The 26,954-nt window shown below is 42.1% G+C and overlaps 1 protein-coding gene across 7 annotated transcripts in view; it reads right to left on the reverse strand.

Moving 5' to 3' along the window:
* ESR1 (estrogen receptor 1) overlaps window positions 1–26,954 on the reverse strand; it is a 276,758-nt gene that overhangs the window by 210,904 nt on the left and 38,900 nt on the right. For 5 of the 7 annotated variants that reach the window (XM_029057453.2, XM_039911144.1, XM_029057452.2 and 2 more), the window contains exon 3: window positions 10,371–10,567. In XM_029057453.2, the coding sequence (XP_028913286.1) occupies window positions 10,371–10,567 (197 nt within the window). The remainder of the gene's footprint in view (window positions 1–10,370; window positions 10,568–26,954) is intronic. The other 2 variants (XM_029057455.2, XM_029057454.2) reach the window with 1 other exon arrangement.

Consider the following 26,954-nt stretch of genomic DNA (forward strand, 5'->3'; position numbering starts at 1 on the left):
TTATCCTCGACTCATCTCTCTTATTCGATCCAAACGCTGTCACCAAAGCCTGTTGGTTCTACCTTCACACCAACACTAAAATCCATCCTTTCCTCTCAATCCAAACTGCTACCACGTTAATCCAAGCACTTATCCCATCCCACCTTGATTACTGTAGCAGCCTCCTTGTTGACCTCCCATTCTCCTGTGTCTTCCCACTCCGGTCCATACTTTACTCTGCTGTCTAAACCACTTTTCTAAAAAAATTGTTCATATTTCCCCCCTCCTCGTGAACCTCTCATGGTTCCCCATCCTTGTGCATTAAATGGAAACCCCTTATCACTGTCTTCAAAGCACTCAATCACCTTGCCCGCTCCTACCTTACCTCCATAATTTCCTAATACAGTCCACACATTTTGCCCCTCTAATGCCACCCTACTCACTGTACCTCGATCCCATCTATCTTGCCAGTGACTGCTTGTCTCAGTCTGCTTTTCTTGCCTCTAGCCTTGAGTTCCCATCCTCCTCACAACCAACAGATGTTCACCCACCCCACCTTCAAAGCCTTAATAAAAACACATGTCTTTCAAGAGGCCTTTCTCAACTAAACCCCCGTTTCCTCTTCTCCAACTCCCCCAACCCTTTATTCACCCCTTCCTCAGCCCCACAGTACTTATATACAAAGCCATAATTTATATATTTATATTAATGTCTATCTTCCCCTGCAGATTAACCCCATAGTGGGAAGGGAAAGTGACTCCCATCTCTTTTATACTGTACTCTCCCAACCGCTCAGTACAGTGATCTGCACACAGTAAGCACTCAATAAATATAACAGATTGGGTGAATGTTGACAATTTAGCATATATGAATCACATTGGAGATTTCATAAGAAATTCCTGTCAGAATTGAGGAAAGCATTTTGCCTCTAACAAATACGTTTGTAACTATGTGAAATTATGCCACTGGCAGTAGATGATTAAGTAGCTGAGCAAGTGTTCCTGAAGAAACTTATGAGTGTGCAGCACTACAGTATCATCCTTAGGTTTGTTGCCACCGTTGACTTATGAAATGCAAAAATCTAGATGCATATTATCAGTAAACCTTTTTGGATCTATCAGTGTAAAGTGGGCAATAGAGGTTATTTTATCAGTTATAATCATTTTGGTTCTCTGTATTTTTTAAATGGACTTGATCCCCATTGGAATATGCCTTGTAATTTCCTATTTTTAAATAGTTCATATTTAGAAATATTTAAAATATAGCTAGCTAATTCTATCGATATGTTCTTCTAAGAAGTCATATTGTTCCCTCACAAATTACCTCTGATTTACTATGCTAGTCCAGACCTGTTGAATTACATTAAACTAAAAATTCACCTACTATTGCTCCAACAAAAGGAGACTAAGCACCTACTCTTCAGAGGATTTCTATAAGTAATCATCTTTCCATGGGATACTTTAAAGTCAGATCCATTTTGATCTGTAGAAAGATGGCACTAAACCACCTAAGCACAAACCCTATAGCACTTACATTCATGTTGTCTATTTCTCCCCTATCTCCAGTTTGTCTTTCCCTACTAAATTGTAAGCTCCCTGAGGGTAGGCATCCTGTCTTCTAATTCTATTGTACTCTCTCAAGTGCTCAGTACAGTGCTTTGAACACAGCAGGTGCTCAATAACTGCTACTGAGTAATTGATAAAGATGGAGAAGATATCAGGAGACTTTTCCACTGTGTTCTTTTTAAAGTTAAAGTTTTACCATGTCATAAAATTAAAAATTATAAAACATTTAAATGACAGTAATAAATACAAGAGTAAGTTTTCACAATCTGGGTTTCCAAATATAATTTGCAAACAGATTTGGCTGTTTTGAACAAGCCAAATCTTTATTATACTTCATGCAGTTTTGTAACACAGAGGATAACCCCCCAAGCACAGCATTTTTTTTCATGGAGTTCCTTTATAAGGATGTGACACTTTGCAGATAAACAGAAACTCACCCGCTCTTTTTAATCAGACTATTGACCCACCATCTCCAGAAAGCTTTGTGAGATTGGCCCTATTTGAAAATCCACCAGCACAATCCAGTACATGTATCTCTCCAACACACTTTTCAAATACAGGACCTATATGCACATTTTTATATTGTTTATAATTTTTTTTTCTGGTTTGTCCCTGCATAGCCCCGGCTCCTAGTATAGTCCTGAATTGATAAGTGTGCTCATTAAGTGTCTGACTTGTTGAGTTCATGTATGGAAAGAGAGAGGAATTCAAGAAAAATTGGGGTAGGAGTCCTCAGTTAATGGAATCCTTGAAACCAGTGACTGAATACAATTTCCAGGACTAGTGGATTACCCTTGAAAGTGTGTCTGTAAAGTCTGTCTACAATTATGCAACTAAAATTATCACCACTCGTAAATGAGTCTTTTTAATGGAATTGTTGATCAGCTTAACCTACTATATGGCTGCACAAACTCTACCACCTCATGAAAACAGCTAATGCCACTCCAGGAGAGACTCACTTAGGGGGGAAATTGGAAATTTAATTTCTCTCAGATGAAAAAAAAATTGAAGAATGCTTGAAGTAGTAGCACAAAAACACCAAGGATTAAAAACGTTTGGAACCTCCGCTTTCCCTTCAAAGACATTTGTTGCCATGGTTTTTAAAGAGCTCTGAAAGCTTTAGCTGTGACCACAAGAGTTGCCAAGAAATAAGGGGTCCTATATTTATTTGTCAGATGTATTTTTGTGTTAATTACCTCTTAGATATGACTGACTTATTCCACTTTGCCAAAGGAAAAAAAAAGGAGAAAAAGACAGGCCCTGCCATTTCACGGGTAGAAATACTATGATTTCCTGCGCCCATGCTCAGCACCCACACATGCAATTGCTTGCTCAGTTGCGTTTACGAGTAATGAGCACTTGAAAGTGCTAATGGGGTTGGCATTCTTACATGGGTTGACGTTTTCAGGTCTTAACTACAACAGTTGAGCAGTCACTCCTTTGACATTTTTCTCAGGAATTAATGAGCACCTAAACATCTTGTGGACACACTTTCAAATGCACTGGCATGTTTCTATATAAAGCTTTCCTTCAAGTGTTTTAATGTCTTTTCATTTAAGGATTATTTGATGACCTGGAAGCCTGCCCACTGAAAGCCTTCTGGCCTTACATTAGTGTTGTTTTTTAATGTGTGGGAGTTTTGAACCAACATTCTCCACATTTAGCATGCGGGAACCTCTCAAAATGGGTAGTGAAGGACAGAGAGCAGAATATTTAGCAAAGAAAGGATTAAAGCAAAAACAACTTCTATCAGTCCTTCAATTAGTACCAAATAAATGGAGCTGACAAAGTCTAGTGAATTCTTTATTTAATTAGGTATTTGGTTAGTTGTCTGTACATCTCTTTCTTCTTCCCATACCTCAGTTATCAATCTAAATATAAGATCCTTGGGATCTGTGTTTGATATACTGTATATGGTAGTAATAATCACTAGAGCCTAGCTTCAAGATATAAAGAGGAGGTAAATGTGTTTGGGACACTAGAGAAACAACGTCACCACCTTCATAAGAACTGTGACCATAAGCTCCTTGTGGACAAGGATAGTGTCTAGGGAAAAATAGGGAAGCAGAGCAGCATGGCCTTGTGGAAAGAGCATAGGCCTGGGAGTCAGATGACCTGAGTTCTAATCCTGCTCCTCCACGTGCCTGGTGAGTAAGCTTGGACAAGTCACTTGACTTCTCCATCCCTTGGTTACAACATCTGTAAAATGGGATTCAATACCTGTTCTCCCCCATACTCAAACTGTGAACTCTGTGTGGAGCAAGGACTGTGCCTGCTCTGGTTATCTTTTATCTATCCCAGTGCTTAGAACAGTTCGAGTAAATCGTATGTGCTTAACAAATACCACAAATATTATTAAAGAATCTACCATCTCTGTTTTATGATATTTTCCCCAAGTGCTTAATACAGTGCTCTGCACACAGTAAGCACTCAATCAATACCATTGAATGATAACTGAGCAACAAAGAACTCTCTGTATAAAATATGCATTTGTTTTGACTACGAACTGCAGCAGGTGGAAAAACCTATAGAAATATTTGCACCCATAAATGAACAATAGAGTCAAAACACACTGGGAAACAATGTGGTCTAATGGAAAGAGCATGGGCTTGAGAATTAGAGGATGTGGGTTCTAATCCTGGCTCTGCCAATGGCTTGCCGCGTGACCTTGGACAAATGCTAAACTTCTCTGTGCTTCGGTTTCCTGAACTGTAAAATGGGGATTAAATCCTACTCAGACTCTGAGCCCCATGAGGGACAAGGACTGTGTCCAACTCGATTAACCTGTATCTACCCCACTGCTTAGAACAGTGCATGACACATAGTAAGTGCGTAGCAAACAACATGAAAATGTGTGTATACATATAATTTACATATGTGTGTGTGTATATATATATATATATATATATATCACTAAATGTCCACATTTTCCTCATTGGAGTGAATATGCTTGTCACTTAATCTACCAGTGTGATGCTGGTTTAGTGGAAAGAGCCCAAGCTTGGGTCTTGGGTTCTAATCCCGGCTCTGCCACTTGTCAGCTGTGTGACCTTGGGCAAGTCACTTAACTTCTCTGGGCCTCAGTAGCCTCATCTGTAAAATGGGGATGAAGACTGGGCACCCAAAGTGGGACAACCCAGTTTCCTTGCATCTACCCCAGCATTAAGAACAGTGCTTGGCACACAGAAAGCACTTAACAAAAATTATTATTATTATTATTATTATTATTATGCTCCAATCAATTGCATAGATTGAGCACTTACTGTTTGCAGAGCGCTGTACTAAGCACTCTCTAAGATAGGATTATATTTGATGGAAGTTCCTGTAGTCTGTGATTTTTAACATTATAACGCAATAACTGAATTAAGGAAAGGAAAACCTACTCAAGTAAGAAAATTTCACTCCCTCTCTTGCGGCTCTTAGGAAAGAGGACCAAGGATTGCATACAAATCATATAAATATTTCTACAATCATTTTAAAATGAGTATCCAAATTACATCTAGGAAATTCTGCAGAAGTGGCAATCAAGAGGTGTTTAAGTGAGAAAAAACAAAAACAACAAAAGCTGCAGTAGGACTGTCAGGGACATGTATTTACTTGTATATTTTCTAGCCAATGATCTTAAATTCAGCCGGGCTTCAGAAATGTGACTCCCCCTTTAATGCCTTACCACACTGTCACGACAGAGTCGCAAAATGTGAAATGAGAGTCCTCGAGTCCCCAAAACTAGAGCATGTTTTTGGGAGGGACTAGCCACCCCACCCACATTGCACAAAACCTTTGTATTATCCTCAATTCCCTGGTCACACAGACACTTTCTGACAGGCAGGGACTTTGACATTTTTACTCACCACTGCCTCCGGGTTACCCCCAAAATGGGGGTGTCCAGAGACAATTGCCTCATCTGCTTAACCATCTGAAGATAGACTAATGACTTTTTTTTTAAGAAATACATTGGTGAAAATGAGCAGGCACTGTGCCATTTTTGAAGTGTTTTTCTCCCTAGTAACTTCTCAGTCCTTTAGGTAAAATAATGTTTTCTGGCATTTTCTTAAAAAAAAAAAAAAATCCAGCTCCTGGCTTTACTGTCAGTTTTACATAAGTTACACTAGAAAATGGCCAATTAAAGGTCAAATAGCTATGGCAGTTAATTTTCATAAAACATGATAAAACCATAAAATGCATTAAAAATGCTTTTTTAAAATTGGGCTTGGTTGCCCTTTCATGAAACTCTATGGAGATTATAAATGAGCAGTTGTAGAAAATCACTACCAACACAAAGAAAATGGACTTCTTGTTCAACTTCCCCACTTCTAACCCATCTCAAGACAGTAGGGAACTGACTCCTCTAGGAATTGGTTGCATATTCAAGGACTACCTAAGGCTCTGTCTCTTAGCAAGTCTTTATTAAACCAAGGGTCCCAGAAGAAAAAAAACACACACACACAATGGTATCACAGGGACTTACTGACAGTCCTACCCACTGAGTACCTGGGATAGGATATCAGAGGAAAATAGGAAAAGTGGCACTTTCTGAACAATGGTGAATTTGACAAAGCCTTGGAACCACTTAGAATCTTCAGATTTCATTCCCTTTTTTTTTTTTTGTAAAAATGAACTTGATTAGCCCATGGCATTTTATAAGGTAAGTCACGCTCCAGGAGACTAGGTAATAATAATGTTAGTATTTGTTAAGCACTTTCTATGTGCCAAGCACCGTTCTAAGCACTGGGGTAAATACAAGGGAATTAGGTTGTCCCACGCGGGGTTCACAGTCTTCATCCCCATTTTACAGATGAGGTAACTGAGGCCCAGAGAAGTGAAGTGACTTGCCCAAGGTCACACAGTAGACAAGTGGCGGAGGCGGGGTTAGAACCCACGACCTCTGACTCCCAAGCCCCTGCTGTTTCCACTAAGCCACGCTGAGATCCGAAGATCAAGGATGTGGTTCAGAGGGAGGAAAGGGGCCGGGATCATGTCTACCAACTCTACCGTATTGTACTCTCCCAAGCACTCAGGTACTGTGCTCTGTACATGGTAAGCACTAAGTACCATTATCTGGAATGACGGATGCATAGGAACAGTAGAGAGAAAAGGAGAAAAAAGAGGGAGAATTACAGGGAGGTATTGAATAAATACTAATTGAAGATAACCAGTGCTTTTTAGTGTGCATGATTAGTGTTGGGGGGTAAGATCTCTCAACTGTAAGCTCTCCTCTAGACTTGTAAGCTCCTTGTGGGCAGGAAATATGTCTATCAACTCTGTTATACTGTAGTCTCCCAAGAATACAGTGTTCTGCACACAGGAAGCACTTAATAAATATGACTGATTGATAAATTTATGTTGGCCCCAGACAGGCCCGGATTGAACATCAGGAAGGACCAAGATAGAGGAAGCCTGGATATAAGGGACCAAGCAATCCTTATTAGAGTATATAAACACCTCTCAATCAGTAAATGGCATTTATTGAGCACTTACTATGTGCAGAGTACTCAACTAAGCACTTGGGAGACTACAATAAAGCAGAATTAGCAAGCATGTTCCCTGCCCACAACAGCCTTACAGTCTACCTCTCCAAGAAGCAGCTGGTCTTCTTTTTAAGCCAGAAGAGCAACCATGTTGAAGATGAGAGGTGTTGATGGGATGGCCGCAAAGACCTCCCTTTAAAGAGGAGAGTCTTCCTTATGGTCACTGGGGGCTGCCCCGCCCACGTCTCCCCCATCCTAAAAAAACCCGCTCTTGACCCCACTTCCCCCTCCAGTTATCGTCCTATCTCCCTACTACCCTTCCTTTCCAAAATCCTAGAACGAGTCGTCTACAATCGATGCCTAGAATTCCTTAACTCCCATTCTCTCCTAGACCCCCTCCAATCTGGCTTCCGTCCCCTCCACTCTACCGAGACTGCTCTCTCTAAGGTCACCCATGACCTCCTTCTTGCCAAATCCAATGGCTCCTACTCCATTCTGATCCTCCTTGACCTCTCTGCTGCCTTTGACACTGTCGACCAACCACTCCTCCTCCATACCTTATCTCACCTTGGCTTCACGGACTCTGTCCTCTCCTGGTTCTCCTCTTACCTCTCTGGCCGATCATTCTCGGTCTCCTACGCTGGAGCCTCCTCCCCCTCCCATCCTTTAACTGTTGGAGTTCCTCAAGGGTCAGTTCTTGGCCCTCTTCTGTTCTCCATTTACACTCACTCCCTCGGTGAACTCATCCACTCTCACGGCTTTGACTACCATCTCTACGCAGATGACACGCAGATCTACATCTCCGCCCCTGTCCTCTCGCCCTCCCTTCAGGCTCGCATCTCCTCCTGCCTCCGGGACGTCTCCACCTGGATGTCGGCCCGCCACCTAAAACTCAACATGAGCAAGACTGAGCTCCTCATCTTCCCTCCCAAACCCGGTCCTCTCCCGGACTTCTCCATCACCGTGGATGGCACGACCATCCTTCCCGTCCCGCAGGCCCGCAATCTCGGTGTCATCCTTGACTCGTTTCTCTCGTTCACCCCACACATCCTATCCGTTACCAAGACCTGCCGGTTTCACCTCTACAATATCGCCAAGATCTGCCCTTTCCTCTCCACCCAAACGGCTACCTTACTGTTACGGGCTCTCGTTATATCCCGGCTAGACTACCGTGTCAGCCTTCTCTCTGACCTCCCTTCGTCCTCTCTCGCCCCGCTCTGGTCTATTCTTCACTCCGCTGCCCGGCTCATCTTCCTGCAGAAACGATCTGGGCATGTCACTCCCCTTCTTAAACAACTCCAGTGGTTGCCTATCGACCTCCGCTCCAAACAAAAACTCCTCACTCTAGGCTTCGAGGCTCTCCATCACCTTGCCCCTTCCTACCTCTCCTCCCTTCTCTCTTTCTACCGCCCACCCCGCACGCTCCGCTCCTCTGCCGCCCACCTCCTCACCGTCCCTCGGTCTCGCCTATCCCGCCGTCGACCCCTGGGTCACGTCCTCCCGCGGTCCTGGAACGCCCTCCCTCCTCACCTCCGCCAAACTGATTCTCTTTCCCTCTTCAAAACCCTACTTAAAACTCACCTCCTCCAAGAGGCCTTCCCAGACTGAGCTCCCCTTCTTCCTCTACTCCTTCTACCACTCCCCCTTCACCTCTCTGCAGCTTAACCCTCTTTTCCCCCCATTTCCCTCTGCTCCTCCCCCCTCCCTTCCCATCCCCTCAGCACTGTACTCGTCCGCTCAACTTATATATTTTCATTACCCTATTTATTTTGTTAATGAAATGTACATTGCCTCGATTCTATTTAGTGGCCATTGTTTTTACGAGTTGTTCTTCCCCTTGACTCTATTTATTGCCATTGTTCTTGTCTGTCCGTCTCCCCCGATTAGACTGTAAGCCCGTCAAACGGCAGGGACTGTCTCTATCTGTTGCCGACTTGTTCATCCCAAGCGCTTAGTACAGTGCTCTGCACATAGTAAGCGGTCAATAAATACTATTGAATGAATAAATACTATTGAATGAACTGACCAGAGCAACTGACCACTATCGTATGGGCAAAGCGGGCCCAGACCCAGACCCCTGAATTGGAGTGCTTTGTGCCATTACTTGGAATTTGCAGGGTAATGATGAATAAAAACCCAAACTAAAAAAAAAAAAAAATAACAACCTGCACTACTTACCTTTTCCTGTGCTGGGTGGGGTTTTTTTTCCCTCATCTTCTGAGTCTATGAAATCATACTGAGTAATTCCGATGTACTCCAATAGAAATACCAGAATTTTGATTTTATGTAATCCCATAGGCAAAAAAGTTGTGGTGATAACGAAAAAATTACAGTTCTCCTAAAGTCGTCGGCATGCATCCAGTAGTTTTATTTCTGCCACTGCTAAGTAGAGCTATTTGGATTTTACCTAGAAAGACAGCACTGAGTGCTTTCAAGCAGCATGGCCTAGTGGCAAGAGCAAGGGTTTGGGAGTCAGAGGACAGGGGTTCTAATCCCGGCTGCACCATTTGTCTTCTGGGTGACCTTGGGCAAGTCATTTAATTTTTCTGGGCCTCAGTTACCTCATCTGTAAAATGGGGACTAAAATGTGAACCCAGTGTGGGACAGGGATTGTTTCCAACCTGATTAACTTGTATCTACCCTAAGGGCTTAGAATAGTGCTTGGCACATAGTAAGTGCTTAACAAATAACATGATTATTATTATTCTAACCCTTACCTGCTTGGCAGATTTTGTGAATGGGTTAGAGGAGTGCAAAAAATAGTCCCCATCCTCCACCTACTATATCTAGCTGCTCTTGCTTCCAATTACTTTTTTTATGGTATTGGTTAAGGGCTTACTATGTTCCAGGCACTGTACTAAGCACTGGGGTAGATTCAAGATAATCAGATTGGACACAAGCCATGTCAAGTGGGGCTCACAGTCTTTATCCCCATTTTACAGATGAGGAAACTGAAGCACAGAGAAGTTAAGTGACTCTTAGAGTGACTCTAGACTGTAAACTCCCGCTAAGCTGTAAGGTCATTGTGGGCAGGGAGTGTTGCTGTTATATTGTACTCTCCCAAGTGCTTAGTATAATGCTCTGCATATGGTAAGCACTCAATAAATGATTGATTGGTTGATCGACTGACTTGCCCAAGGTCACATGGCAGATAAGTGGCTGAGCTGCGATTAAAACCCAGACCCTCTGACTCCCAAGCCTGTGCTCTTTCAATTTAGGGTACCTCTGCTCCCAATACCCAGTCTAGTAACCGGGGGACCACATGAATTCAAGCACCCAGCTGATTATGACCTTCCCATACCACTCCTGAACTAGATCTGAAGGAAAAAGAAAAATCTGCTAGTTGTTTTCAACACACTATTACCTTGAATGCTTCTTTTGAAAAAGGCTTTGCAGCCCTCGCAGGACCAGACCCCATAATGGTAGCCCGAGGCGTAATCGTTGCACACCGCACAGTAGCGGGTCTCCTTGGTGGATTCCATTGCCAGGCTCCCCTTGTCACCGGTGCTGGCCAGCCTCTCCCTGCCACCTTGGCGCCGGGTATCTGAACTGGGCCTGAAATATAAGCATGCAATGAATCAACTGACATTAGAAAAAGCAAAAGAAGTCTTTCTCCCCCTGAAGAAGCATAGGCCTTAACAGTGAGGCTGATCCACTTTCTTTTGACATTTTAAATAATGAATCATCACATAAAACAATCTTCCTTTGCTTCTCTCTGGCTTCTGCAATTAAAGGTGTTTGTCTATTATATTAACCTTGACGGAAAATGGCTTACTGGGGACTTAGTAAGAAAACTGATTCTGGGCCCAGAACTCTATTAATGGCTTCACAATTAATTCCATAGTAACTAAAGGTCACGCACATTCTAATCCCAGGTCACATAAGGGAGTTCTAGGAAGCAGACCGAAACAAAAAAAAAAACTGGACCATTTGGAACAACACTGCATTTGAACTGGAGGACCACCTACATTCGATGTAATTGAATTTAAACACAAAATCCATGCCTTTGATCAACATTAGATCATCTGGTAAATCTAAACTAAAAAATATTCAAAAGCCTTTTTGACAAGTTAGCTATCTCAGTGAATGTTGTAAATTAAAGGGTTATCACAACAGTAAATAATAATAGTTGTGGTGTTTGTTAAACACTTACTGTGTGCCAGGCATTCTACAAAGTGCCAGGGTGGATTTTAAAAACTGGGTTGGAAACAGTCCCTGTCCCTCTTGAGGCTCACTTTCTTAAACCTCATTTCTCAGATGAGGTTACTGAGGCACAGAGAAGTCAAGTGACTTGCCCAAAGTCACCCAGAAGATAGATGGTGGAGCCGGGATTAAAACCCAGGTCCTTCTGGATCCCAGGTCCATGCTCTCTTCCCTAGGTCATGTTGCATCTTAAAACAAAGCGTGAGCAAACAATAACAATGCAAACTTACAATACTTGCCTTTTTTAATTGCAGCTTAGAGAACTGGACCTACTAATGCTTAAATTTTATAATGTTTATCAACTTTAGAGAAAGCTCATATTTCTAAGGTTACATGCAAGATAACAAGATAACATTTGTCTATTAGCCAGTGCGAAGATATTCCAACAGAAGGAGAGACTGTGTGTGATCACCGTGGAAGGGAATCCAGATCACACATCATTTCTTTCAGCCAAACTTGTACCCATGGCAATTTTGCAGTACCCCATCCTTAAATGCAAAGGAACAAACTTCATGTCAATTAATGGTGACATTTCGGCACCTTGAGGACAAATGAATGCAAAAAAGCAGACCCAAATTGGCAGTCTGAGATATCAGTTAGGCTGGAATTCATTTATGAAAACCAATAAAGTTTAATTTATCTAGAACTGGACTGCTAATTACACTTTTTACAAAATTATCTAATTTGACTGAATTCTGAATTTAATAAAGGTCAAAGAAAGAACCCCTATGGCATTAATATTACTTAAGGATTCATTACATTTTAAAATGATCTAAGTGCATTTCTTCAAGATGATAATTCAGACAACATACTGTTGTCACCACTTAAATTTTGGTTGAAATTGGATTTTATCACTGGTGATGCCTTCTTTGAGCGTGGTCAACAGCATATGGACACAAAGAAATTTTTGCTTGACTCATAAGATTACAGATTTAATTTTATTACATTTATTCATTCATTCACTAGTATTTATTGAGTGTTTACTATGTGCAGAGCACTGTACTAAGCGCTTGGAATGTACAATTTGGCAACAGTTAGAGACAATCCCTGCCCATTGATGCGCTTACAGTCTAATCGGGGGAGACAGACGGACAAAAACAAGACAACTTAATCACGATTAATAGAATCAAGGGGATGTACACCTCATTAACAAAATAAATAGGGTAATAAAATATATACAAATGATCACAGTGCCGAGGGGACGGGAAGGGAGAGGGGGAGGAGCAGAGGGAAAGGGGAGAAAGGGTGTTTAGTTGAGGGGAGGTGAAGGGGGGGCAGAGAGGGAGCAGAGGGAAAAAGGGGAAGCTGAGTCTGGGAAGGCCTCTTGGAGGAGGTGAGCTCTCAGTAGGGCTTTGAAGAGGGGAAGAGAGTTAGTTTGGCAGAGAAGAGGAGGGAGGGCGTTCCAGACAGCGGAAGGATGTGGGCCAGGGATCGACAATGGGATAGGCATGAACGGGGGACAGTGAGGAGGTGAGCAGCAGAGGAGTGGAGTGTATGGGGTGGGCAGGAGAAAGAGAGAAGGGAGGTGAGGTAGGAGGGGGCAAGGTGATGGAGAGCCTTGAAACCCAGACTGAAAAGTTTTTGTTGCGTGAGGAGGTTGATGGGCAACCACTAGAGGATTTTAAGGAGGGTAGTGACATGCCCAGAGCGTTTCTGCAGGAAGATGATCTGGGCAGAGAAATAAAGAATAGACTGGAGCAGGGACAGACAGGAGGGAGATCAGAGAGAAGGCTGACACGACAATCCAGCCAGGATATTATGAGAGTTTGTACCAGTAAGATAGCCGTTTGGATTGAGAGGAAAGGGCGGATCTTGGTGATATTGTAAAGGTGACATTCTAATTCTGTAGCTCCTACTATAAAGTATATGACTTTAAATTTCCAGAATGATTTCATATAACATCTTGCATGCACTCTGTGAATGTATTATTATTAATAGCTTCATTTTAAAGAAAAGGATATTAAGACATGGAAGGAACTCTCTTCAAGAAGCTACTGACAGGTAAGATTATAAGAATCTCCATGGAGCAAAGCAATTCTATAAATGACAAAAATTTTGCAAAAACCACATCTAGACAGCACAAATATTTTCAACTTCATTCTCAGCTGAACAAGTGGGAAATTTGTAAGTAATGCTTTTTTTTCGTCTCACTTTAACAAGGAATGTCTGAAATCTATTTGATTGAGGAGAAACACATCAGTCCCTTGATGCATTCAACGGGAACCTGACAACAAGCTCATATTACTGAAATATTGTAACCTGAAAGGTAGTAAAGGGATGGGGAAGGGGTGATTTTTTTTTCCACTCTAATTTCATCCGGGCCGAGTAGGTAAGTCTCTTGGGTCGTGTAGCTCCTGTTGGATTCCCAGAACTGTAAAGTGTTCCAACAGGAATTTGAGGTATTTTGTTTCTTGAGAGATTGACTCCTCATCCACAGTTCCCAAACTGCTCCAGTGGCGGGACTAATTGAAAACTACTGTTACTTACCCTCTCCCCTCTTACACCAAAACCAAACCCAGACACTTCATTCCTACACATGGTGTGTTGCTGTCAACCTCTTACTTAGGATCCCTCTCCTGCTTGCAACCCCCTCTCCCTCCACATCCAGCCAACCACTACTCTCCCTATCTGCAAGGCCCTACTAAAATCAAATCTCCTTCAGAAGCCTTCCCAAAGGGCAGGGATCATGTCTAACTATTGGACTCTCCCAAATGCTTAGTATACTGCTTTGCATAAGTGCTCAATAAATTCCGAGAGTTCTCATTCACTCATCTAATTTTCCCAAACTGTAATTTATTTTAAAGTCCTTCTTGTCTTCTAGATGAGTTTAAAGTAATTGTATCACTGATCGAGTACATAATTCTAGGTATTCTTAGTAAAAATAGAGTTACAACTTTGATTCAGAAGCCTCCCCATTAATAAGGCTAAGCCTTTTTGAGGACCTACTCAGGTGGCTTACAAAATGGATGACAGAGTTTTCAATTAATCCTACCCCTCGAGCAACTGGGAGCTACAGTTGATTAATAAATCTCTAGGGAAAGAAAATACCCCCAAATTCCTGTTTGAACACTTTACAGCTCTGTGACCCTACCAGGGGCTCATTAAACTACCCAAGAGACTCACCTACTCAGCTTTAGTCTATTGGTCTATTTTACCATCTAGCTCCTTGTGGGCAGGAACTTATCAGTTCTACTTCCCAAGTGCCTAGTACAGTGTTTGGCACAAAGATAGCACTCAATAAAATACCACTGATGGCTGATTGATAAGTCCATTTAAAATTTAGATTTGTATCTTTCTAAGGAAGAAACACTTCTTTGGTAAACAAGGGGCTAAACAAGTCCTCTGTTCCTGTTTTGTTCAAAGGGAAAGAGAGGAAGTTACAGCAATTCATCCATCAGTGCTATTTATAGAACACCTACTAAATGCAAAGCACCATAGAAAGTGCTAGAAAGAGTGTACAATCAAAGCAAGATACATTTCCTGCCCTCGGGGAGAGTACAATCTCATGGGGAGGCAGACAAAAAATTGTTTACAAATAATGGGAGGAGGAGGACAGACAGTACAAATTGTCAGGATGAAATCACTGAATAGGTAATTGAATACATGTGGTTCCCTTAAGACATTTCAAATTATAACAAACAGCACTTAGAACACTTCTAAATTTAGCCCATATTTCAATTTTACAACACATCAGTTTCAACTTCACACTAGCCTCCTCCTGACACTAAGCCTGGGGCACTGGCGATGTGGGGAAATGAAATGTATGCATGGAAGTTGAGGGGAAAATCATTTTGAAAGCCTTGATGGGTGGGCAGGTGCAACAAAACAGGAGAGGGTGGGGGGGTGGGCAGAGAAGGAGTGGGATCACTTGGTTGACTATTGAGTCACTGGGAATGGGTGATATCCATTTTACTCCCGTTTAAGTAAAAGTTGGCTCTTTTATGACAAAACTTGTCAACATAAATCTTTTAATGTAATTATAATACTCTACACAATTCTAGGCAATCTTAGTAAAAATAGGGTTACAACTTCGATTCAGGAACCACCATTTACAACTCTAAGCCACTTTGAGGACTTAGATGGTTTACAAAATATAGATTGGTGTGAGGGCAGTGTGGTGCATAAATTCATTATGGGCAGGGAATGTGTCTGCTAATTCTGTTGTATTATACTCTCCCGAGCTCTTGTACAGTGCATTGCACATAGGAAACGCTCAATAAATACCAATGATCAATTGGTGTTTGAAGCAGTAGAAGTTTCATGACCACACTGTTGCTCTTCTCCCTCTTAGCTATCATGCAATATATGCACCTGGTAATAGTGGGAGCAGGAAAGAGTCTGTCAGTTGTATTTACTGAGCATCTATTGTGTGCAGAGCACGGTACTAAGCACTTGAGTACAAAAGAACAATATAACAGTGACATTCCCTGCCCACAATGAGTTTACAATCTAGAGGGGTAGACAGACATTAATATAAATAAAATTAGATACGTACATAAGTGCTTTGGGGCTGGGAGGAGGGATGAATAAAGGGAGTAAGTCAAGGCAACAGAGAAGGGATTGGGAGAGGAAAGGAGGATTTAGGGAAGGGCTCTTGGAGGAGATGTGCCTTCAATAAGGCTTTGAAGCTGGGAGGAGTAAATTGTCTGTGGATACCTCAATGTAAACCATCATCACTACCACATAAACTGATCAGTAGCATTTATTGAGTTATTATGTGCCAAGCCCTGTACTACGCACTTGGAAGAGTACAAAAGAATTAGTGGCCAAGTCCTTGCCCATAACGAGGATGAACATGTTCTGCTTGCAGTAGGATAAACTAAATTCCCCTCCTGGTATCTGAGCAAAGCTCAGCTGAATCGTTGTGGGCAGGAATTGTGCCTACTACTAGACTGTACTCTCCCAAGGGTTTAATACAGTACTTTGTACACAGTAAGTACTCAAAAAACATGATTGAATGAAGAGCAAGGGGCCAGAAAAGGAACATAACTGGGTTTTCATGGGAGCAGTGCAGAACATGCGCAAGATATTTTCAGGGCGATATCTACATCTATGGATACGTGACAGCAAAGTTGTCTTCGAAGGAAGGATAACTCTACTTTGCACCAAGGTAGAATTTTGCCCTCTTGCAGAACTGGGTCAAAAACAGATTTTTTTTCCTTCTCCCAACTGGTTAAGCCCTTTGAAAAAAAATACACCTTCCCCCTGATAATTCCACATCTTTAAATCCTAAATATGTGCCTTGACTCACTGGACTATTCTGGGGTTTCATCTTTTCTTGGAGTTCTTTCCTATACTCCTCTCAAACAGCTGATAATAGACCAAAAAAAAAAGTGACTTAAGTGTTGAACCCTTTTTGTATTTTACAATGAGAACACTTGGGTTCCCTCTTTTCCAGGTCTTTTGTTCATCTGAGGTGGATATGGAAATTCTGTCACCTGCCTCAGTGTAATATTGATTCTTTCAAACTACTTTTCTCTCCTGCAATATTATCTTGCAAAGAACTGCCTTCTCCATCTGCTGTTTCCCATTGATATCTCAGTTTCACCTTCTTCACTGCAGCAGGTTCTTATTTCTTGCTGAGTTTCCTGCCCAAATTTCCAGGAAGTTACCTGTTACTCCCACTCCCAAATTCCACCTTTTCATCCTCCAGCCCAGCAGTCTGCCAGCCCAACTCCCAGACACACAAGCCAAATTTAATTTTTGACTGAACTATTACATTCCCTTTGCGGATGAAATTTATAAGAGTCTAGCTTCTTGTGATAAGCAAAGTTTGGTTTTGCCAATCTAGTCCACCCTAAATAATTGTGATGCCATGTTGGCATCATCAGATAGGACTTTTTTGTTTTTAAAAATGTCCCAGTGAGGGTCCTGGCTTCCAACTCCACACACATTCTGCTTCTCCTACCTCCCAAACTGGCTTAATGCTTGTTTGTCTGTGTTCTATAACTGACTCATGCCAATAGGAAGCAGCTGTGCATAACTACATGGAGGGGGTCACACTTTCTGGATGTTTAGAGTCCAATTTGTTTCAGGAAGTATGGAATAAACATATTTCTAATATATGCCTGGTCAAAAGATCCAAAATGTGAATGTAAGCCATGCCCATCCTAGTCAATCTAAGAGAAAAATTTAAGCTTCCCTTGGCAACTGTCAACATTTTCCTATAACTTCTATTTGAGAAAAAAGTACTTTTTGCAACGTTATCATCTCAAAGAATCTTGTAGACAGTGAGTGTTGAATATCTGATCCTAGAAGTTAAAGTAGGAATAAGTGAGCAGAGTTATTCACTGTATCTTTTAAATGGTATTTGTTAAGCCCTCACTATATATCAGGGCCCGTAGTAAGAGTTGGGGCTTCACATGAGTCCACATCTCTCACAAGCGTTCTTTCTTCATCCACCTCTGTTTCAGGGCCGTAAAGCTCTTCTTCTCAGTCAATCACTGGTATTTACTGAGTGCTTACTGTGTGCAGAGCACTGTGCTAAGTGCTTGGGAGAATACAACAAAGTTGGTAGAAAGGTTCCCTACCCACAATGAGCTTACAGTTTAGTCAACCCTCTTTGGACTACTTCAGATTTTTGTCTGCTCTACTCCACTCAGTGTAGTTCAAGAAACCCTACATGAATTTTCACTGTAATCCTTGCTGGGAAGCTTATCAATTGATCAATGGGATTTGAATGCTTAATATAATTAGCCTTGAGGCAATAAAGTTTCCAAGTACTATTTCCTCAAATAGAGGAAATATGTAGTAAAACTAGACTGTAACCACTGCTTTCAACAATCTATCAATGACTAAAATTAATGTAATTACATAAGAAAATTTAGAAACTAGGAAACAAAAATAAAAAGGGGCTGTGTACATGTGAATGAATGGCTACTGAAACTACTGACAGTCATTTCTGCTAAAACTCTGTAATTGTTGTAAAAAATAGGCAAAATTGAAAAAGAATGTTAGTATTCAAGAGCACTGCTATGTCATCACAGGGGCAGAGATCATCCATAAGGCAAAAGCTAATGTAAAGATATTTAGAGTTTTTTGCTCACTTAAGAAAAAAGTGTCTTCAATGAAAGATACCACTAAATCTTGATTTTCTAAGCTAGTGAAGAGATAAAGATGGCCTGAAATCCCGAGTTAACTTAATATCATCCAATATCAGTCTTATCAGAGCTACTTAAAAATTGTAAAATTGATTAATTCAGCTTTTCCTTTGCTCTCTTCTTTTCTCAACTTGTGAAAGTGTTTGCAAGCAGTTAAATGAAATGTCCTAAAAGACAGGCGGGTGGGAGAAGGAGAAATTAAGAGAATAACTAATCCATGCATGAGATAGTTACTTTACAGAAATGACAGCAGTTTGGGATCACAAATACATGAAAAGATATTTGAATACAACCCTGAGAAAAAAGAAACTTCCAAATGAATTATAGTATCACAACTGAAGAACTTAGACCAATTTACATGCAGAATTTTAAGTTAATTATGGCAAGGGTTCTTTGGAGAATATTAGCCTTTGGTAAATTAGTCAGGAACAAGAACAGTAGACAGCCACATTGAAGGCTACCCACAATAAGACATATGCTTTTGAAATTCCAAAAGAAGCATTTTCCTGAACTTCATTTTGTTTTGATGGGGGAATCCGAAGAGGGTCCCTCTGGCTAGAAACATGAGGCGACCACTTAATAAATCCACTCAGTTGGCCAGAACAACAAAGTGGGGAAAAAAGTCTATTTTTGCTGGGGAATAGCCTGCATTTGGAAACACAGAGCTGTAATTTAAAAAAATTACAGGATTAAATGTGTTTATGAAGTGAGATTGATTGCTGCAAGGATAACCAGCTTCAGCATCTGGAGGCAGCTGGAATGTAAGTGTCAAGAGTGTGAACCCTTTTCTTCTGAGCTCTCCCACCCAACCCACCACTCCCACCCACACACAAAAAATAATTTGGGGGACACAAATTCAGAGCTGTTCAGGTTTATCTTGTCAACAGTGACTGGCATTCAGTGTGAGACAGTGGTCCATATTGCTCTGTGGCCGTCTATCAAATAGTATGACTTCACCACAGATAAGTGTTTTTCCTACTAGAGAAAAGAGTGAGCAAGTAATAGGGAAAGAAATAACAGAGAGGAGAAAGAAAAAAAAAATTTGCAATAATCAAAATAATAATACTGGTGTTTGTTAAGGGCTCTCTATGTGCCAGGCACTGTACTAAACCCTAGGGTAGATACAAGATAATTGGGTTTAGCACACTCTGTCCCACATAGGGCTCACAGTTTAAATCCCCATTTTCCAGATGAGGTAACTGAGGCCCAGAAAAGTGAAGGGACTTGCCCAAAGTCACATAGCTGACAAGTGGCAGGGCCAGAATTAGAACCCAGGACCTTCTGGCTACCAGGCCCATGCTCTATTACATCATCCTGCCCAAGGTCACACAATAATAAATCATACCTAACACACAGTAGACTAGCCAAAACCATCAGTCAAACCGAGGCTAGTTTAGATTATTAAAATACTTTCAAACTATCAATTGATGATTTATTAAGCAGCGTGGCTCAGTGGAAAGAGCCCGGGCTTTGGAGTCAGAGGTCATGGGTTCAAATCCCGGCTCGGCCATTTGTCAGCTGTGTGACTTTGGGCAAGTCACTTAACTTCTCGGTGCCTCAGTTACCTCATCTGTAAAATGGGGATTAACACTGTGAGCCCCAAGTGGGACAACCTGACTCCCTTGTGTCTACCCCAGTGCTTACAACAGTGCTTGGGACATAGTAAGCGCTTAACAAATCCCAACATTATTAAGTACCTATTATGTGCAGAGCACTACTTGGGAAAATAAAACAGAAGCAAAAGGATATGACTACCACATTAATACAATAACTCATCCTAACCCCCCTCCTGATTACTGCATTAGCCTCCTTGCTGACCTCCCAACCCTCCTGTCTTTCCCCACTCCATACTTCACTCTGCTGCTCAGATCTTTTTTCTACAAAAACATCTGGACACGTCCCCGCTTCCCAAAAAACTCCGGTGGTTTTCCACCTCCGTATCCAAAAAAACAACAACAAAACCTCCTCTCCACTGGCTTTAAGGCATTCCATCACCCTGCCTTTTCTTACCTCACTCGCTTCTCTCCTTCTACAAGCCAGCCCACACACTTCAATCCTTTAGTGGTAACCTTCTCAGTGTGCCTCGATCTCACCTGTCTCACCGCCAGCTGCTAGCCCACAGCCTGCTTCCGGCCTGGAACGCCCTCCCTCCTCTAATCCGACATACAACCACTCTCCGCGGCTTCAAAGCCCTACTGAAGGCACATCTGCTCCAAGAGGCCTTCCTAGACTAAGTCCCACTTTTCCTCATCTCCCACTCCCTACTTCGTCACCCTGACTTGGTCCCTTTGCTCTTCCCCACCCCCCAGTCCCAAATTACTTATATACGTATCTGTAATTTTATTTACCCCTTTGCTCTTCCCCCCTCGCAGCTCGGAAGTACTTATGTACATATCTGTAATTTATTTATTCGTATTGAAGTCTGTCTCCCCCATTCTAGTCTTTGAGCTTGTGGACAGGGAATGTAACTGCTTATTGTACTTTCCCAATCACTTAGTACAGTCTTCTGCACACAGTAAATGCTCAATAAATATAATTGAATGAATATGGTCCCTGCCCTGAGGGTGTTTACCATTTAATGGAAGAAATGGACAAAGACACATTATTTAAAAACAGTGCAAGCTGGAAGAAAAAGAATAATAATAATAATAATAATGTTGGTATTTGTTAAGCGCTTACTATATGCCGAGCACTGTTCTAAGCGCTGGGGTAGACACAGGGGAAGCAGGTTGTCCCACGTGGGGCTCACAGTCTTAATCCCCATTTTACAGATGAGGGAACTGAGGCACAGAGAAGTGAAGTGACTTGCCCACAGTCACACAGCTGACAAGTGGCAGAGCTGGGATTCGAACTCACGAGCCCTCACTCCAATACAAGTGGTAGTAGCAAGAGTATTAAAGATGGGACCCTCTCTCTATATATGTACATATATATATAAGTTCTTAGAATGGTTATATACACATAAATCCTAAGGGAAGAAGGGAGGGGCCACGTGTTTTGATAATGTGCAAGGTTCAGTTGGAGGGAGTAGATTTACCATAAATACCATAATTAAATTAGGTATACTCAATATTACTAATTTATGGAATTCATCAGTTTCCCTAAATTCCTCACCTGGCCTTTGTCAAAAATTTGAACTGATTTTTCACAATTCACTCCTAATATTTGCATGGGCAAACCAAAAAGGAGCTATGTAATGACTACCAGATTTGACATACTGAATCTACACAATCACCCAAAGGTGCTCCTGAACTGATTTGTACTAACATATTATTCAATCTGTATCCATGCAGCTCTTTTTAAACCTCTCCATATTTTTAAAACACTTTAGGGGTATTGCCTGTAATACTAGAAAACATGATAGAAGAAGCTTTGAAGAGACACAATCAGCTTGAGGAAGTTATTTTAGGAAATGAATTCACTGTTTACCCCAACTGCTACTAAACAGCAATGGATAATCAAGTTTAAATCCAAATTCAACCCAGGCCTTTTTTTTTTTAATTCATCCTCCTGTGGTCCCCATAATCAGTGGATTCCTCTATTCTCCCACCTGGATTTCTCATTTCTGTGCAGCATGGCATAGTGGAGAGAGCATGGGCCTGGGAATCAGAAGGTCATGGATTCTAATCCCAGCTCTACTACTTGTCTGCTGTGTGACCTCAGGCAAGTCACTTCACTTCTCTGTGCCTCAGTTACCTCATCTGTAAAATGGGGATTACAATTGTGTGACCCATGTGGGACATGGATTGGGTCCAACCTGATTACCTTGTATCTACCCCAGTGCTTAGAACAGTGCCTAAGAGCTTAACCAATACCATTAAAAAAAAATAGCTCTTCTCCCTCCTTAGATTGTGATCCCCACTCATAATCTACTCCAGTGCTTGGCACATAAGTAAATACCTTTATTATTACTATTATTACATTCCCCATTATTATTTATAATGGTTATGCCCCAGGTGACAGAGTAATGTATGTGGGTTGCAGGATTCCCATAAGAGGAATAATGAATGTTTAGGCATAGATTGGAATTGGGATTATGAAATAATGCAGAAGATCAAATTTGGGTTCATGATTCCATTGTAAACCTTCCCTAGCTTGACAATAACAACCTGGACATGTAAAAATAGTGATAATGATATGACTCTATAAGTTGGAGACAATTTCCTCCTGCCTTCCTAATGCCTCCAGCCACACAACTCTGCTCCTTCCACTGGGGCCCTTTAAACTGTAAGTTACCAAAATAACCCCAATATCGGATGGAGAGGAGAGGCTGCCCTTCGTCTAAGAAAAGAAAGGGAAACTTGATATCCTGGCCTGTTAAAGCCCCCAAACTGGACAGAAGTATCAAGGAGACATTCATAGTAATACTAATTGCTTGGGGTAGAGACAAGATAAACAACTCCGTTCTCTTATTCAGAGGTACCTATTTGAGGGAACACTTTATTGCCTACATTTCCTTAACCAATCAATCCATTTATTGAGCACTTACTGTATGCAAAGGACTGTCTCAGTCACTGATATTTATTGAGCCCTGTGTGCAGACTGTAGTAAGCTTTTGGATGAGTTTCCTTAGATGTAAAATGAGAGTTAAAAACACTCTCTCTCCTACTTTGATTGGATTACTTTATGCCTAGTGCTACATTTAGTGCTGGTGTAGACATAAAATAACCAAGTCATTCAATCTAAGGAGAGGAGAAAGCAAGCATTTAATTCCCAATTTACAGATGGGAAAACTGAGGCACAGAGAAGCTGAATGACCCATAGTCACACAGCAGGCAATGGCAGAGCTGGAATTATAACCCAGGTCCTCCTGCTCTTGTTCTTTCTTCTAGGTCACACCATTTCTCACTGGTTCAGGGAACCACAAGGAATGGAAGTTATTTGGAACCTTAGAATTCAATCACCTCTGAGAGACATTCCTGAAAGACCCTCCTCTCAACACTTGGACCAAGAAAGCAGCGTGGCTCAGTGGAAAGAGCAAGGGCTGGGGAGTCAGAGGTCATGGGTTCAAATTCCAGCTCCGCCGCTTGCCAGCTGTGTGACTTTGGGCAAGTCACTTAACTTCCCTGCGCCTCAGTTACCTCATCTGTAAAATGGGCATTAAGAATGTGAGCCCCATATGGGACAACCTGATCATCTTGTATCCTCTCCAGTGCTTAGAACAGTGCTTTGCACATAGTAAGCGCCTAACAAATGCCATCATTATTATTATTATGACCATCTACCTCTTTCACTTGATGAGAGAGATGGATGATTATGTTCTTTAACAACTTATCAGGAAACAAAAGGGGGTGAATACCAAGGGTTCTCCCCATTCAGAATCGCACCTATCACTCTTGGTTATGGGAGGGAGAGTCAAGCAGAGGCATACCCATTCCATTCCTAGCTTAGGCAGTGGTTAGCAGGTTGAAAGTAATCTCCTACAAGTCAAAACTCACCAGCACTGGGCAGCAGTGGCATGGGAAACAGTCAAGGCCTGAGATTCAAGTTTACAGCACAGAAGGAAGCAATGATAAACCACTTAGTATTTTTACCAAGAAAACTCTATGAATATACTAACAGAATGACTGCAGATGGAGGTGGGGTGTTCTGGGAGAGATGTGTCCACAGAGTCCCTATGGCCTGAAAATGACTGGACGGAATAAGACAAGACCAGGGGTTCATTAGGACCCAATTTCCTGAGAAAGTAAGGACCCAATTTCCTGAGAAAGCTGGGCAAATATACAAAGTGCTGATACTGGTGGTTTGTGGTGGGGGGGGGGGGGGGTTGGTATTTGTTAAATGCTTGCTATCTGTCATGCACTCCACCGAACACTGGGGTACATATAAGATAATAATAATAATGTTGGTATTTGTTAAGCGCTTACTATGTGCCGAGCACTGTTCTAAGCGCTGGGGTAGACACAGGGGAATCAGGTTGTCCCACGTGGGGCTCACAGTCTTAATCCCCATTTTACAGATGAGGGAACTGAGGCACAGAGAAGTTAAGTGACTTGCCCAAAGTCACACAGCAGACAAGTGGCCGAGCCGGGATTCGAACCCATGAACTCTGACTCCAAAGCCCGTGCTCTTTCCACTGAGCCACGCTGCTTCTCTAGTTGGACATAGTCCCTGTCCTACATAGGGCTCATGGTCTTAATCTCCATTTTACAGATGAAGTAACTGAAGCACAAGTGAAATGACTTGCCCAACATCACACAGCAAACAAATAGTAGAGTCAGGATTAGAATCCAGGTCCACAGACTCCCAAGTCCATGCTCCATCCACTAGGCCATGCTGCTTGAATGACAAAGGGTGGAATGGAAAAATGCAGGGGTTGCATGTTCACGGTAGACGTTTGAGAGGGGGCAAGGAGGAGTGCTTGTTGCTAATTATGATATTAAGTACTTACTATGTGTTAAGTATGTGCTAAGCTCTTGGGGTAGTGACAAGATAAACATCTCAGTTCTCTTACTCAGAGATACCTGTTTGAAGGAAAACTTTGTTGCTAAGCTTACAGTTCCTTAACCAATCAATCCACTTATTGAGCACTTACTGAATGCTAAAGATGGTCTCAGTCAGTCATTGATATTTATGGAGCAATTACTGTATGCAGGCTGTAGTAAGCTTTTGAATGAGTTTACTTATGTAAAATGAGGGTTAAAAATGTACTCTCCCTCCTACTTAGACTTGAGCCCCACGTAGGACAAGGGATTGTGTCCCACCTGATTAACTCGTATCTACACCAACGCTTAGTACGGTGCTTGGCCCTTAGTAAGCGCTTAACTACCACAATTTTTTTGAGTTAGACATGGTCCTGTGCTTAAGGAGCTTACAATCTAGCAGGGAAGATATATAAAAAACTGCAAGTTGAGGGCAAGGTACAGGGTATAAGGGTATGTACCCAAGTGCTGAATGTACCCAAGTGCTGAGTGGACTGAATGAGTATCAAAGTGCTTAAAGGGTATAGAGAGAATAAACTTAAGTGTGTACGTGATGCAGAAAGGAGGGACAATGGGGTAGGGAGATGAGAGATCAGTCAGAGAAGGCTTTCAGAAGGAGCTTTGAAGATGAGGAGAATAGTGGTCTATCATGAATGGGGAGGGTGTTTTAGGCAGGAGGGAGAGAGTGAGCAAGAGGTTGCTGACAATTCAAAGCACAGAATTCCAAGGAGCATTGGCTAGTGAAAAGACCACAGGCCTGAGAATCAGAGGACCTGGGTTCTAATCCCAGCTCCTCCACTTGTCTACTGTATGACCTTGGGCAAGTTAATTTCTCTGTGGCCCAGCTACCTCATCTGAAAATGGGGATTCATATCTGTTCTCCCTCCTACTTAGAATGTGAGCCCCATGCGGGGCAGGGACTGTGTCCAACCTAATTGACCTGCAACTACCTCAATGCTTAGAACAGTGTTTGACAGTAAGCACTTATCAAATACCATGAAAATAAAAATAGGGATTAAGACTGTGAGTCCTATGTCTGACATGCATTCCCGCGGTCCTGAAATGCCCCCCTCCTCACCTCTGCCAAACTAATTCTCTTCCCCTCTTCAAAACCCTATTTAAAGCTCACCTCCTCCAAGAGGCCTTCCCAGACTGAGCTGCCCTTTTCCCTCTGCGCCCTCTACCCCACCCTTCACCTCTCCGCAGCTAAACCCTCCTTTCCCCCCTTAGCCTCTGCTCCTCCCCCCTCCCTTCCCATCCCCTCAGCACTGTACTCGTCCACTCAGCTGTATATATTTTCATTACCCTATTTATTTTGTTAATAAGATGTACATCACCTTGATTCTATTTATTTGCTATTGTTCTTGTCTGTCTGTCTCCCCCGATTAGACTGTAAGCCCGTCGAAGGGGAGGGACTGTCTCTATCTGTTACTGATTTGTACATTCCAAGCGCTTAGTACAGTGCTCTGCACATAGTAAGCGCTCAATAAATACTATTGAATGAATGAATTTTGTCCAACCTGACTAACATGTATCTATATCAGGGCATAGTACAATGCCTGGCATACAGTAAGTGCTTAATAAATACCGTTATAAAAAAAAAATGTGTGAGGGCTGAGTGGTAGTTAATCATAAAGTGTACTAGATGGAGGAGCAGAAATAAGGCAAAATGGTGCAGAATGGATCCTATTGGAAACAAAAATACATACTTTCCTTGCCTCTTCTCCGACGCCCAGATGGAAAAAAAAATCCGTTTTGGCCTTGCCAAGGCCACTGTGGTCTCTGCCAGAGTCCATAGTGTGGATACAAACCACACTGCACTAGGGAGCCATCATTCATTCATTCATTCAATAGTATTTATTGAGCGCTTACTATGTGCAGAGCACTGTACTAAGCGCTTGGGATGAACAAGTCGGCAACAGATAGAGACAGTCCCTGCCGTTTGACGGGCTTACAGTCTAATCGGGGGAGACGGACAGACAAGAACAATGGCAATAAACAGCGTCAAGGGGAAGAACATCTCGTAAAAACCGATGGCAACTAAATAGAATCAAGGCGATGTACAATTCATTAACAAAATAAATAGGGTAACGAAAATATATACAGTTGAGCGGACGAGTACAGTGCTGTGGGGATGGGAAGGGAGAGGTGGAGGAACAGAGGGAAAAGGGGAAAATGAGGCTTTAGCTGTGGAGAGGTAAAGGGGGAATGGCAGAG

Source organism: Ornithorhynchus anatinus, chromosome 2, assembly GCF_004115215.2.
Source record: "Ornithorhynchus anatinus isolate Pmale09 chromosome 2, mOrnAna1.pri.v4, whole genome shotgun sequence".
NCBI classification, from domain to species: domain Eukaryota; kingdom Metazoa; phylum Chordata; class Mammalia; order Monotremata; family Ornithorhynchidae; genus Ornithorhynchus; species Ornithorhynchus anatinus.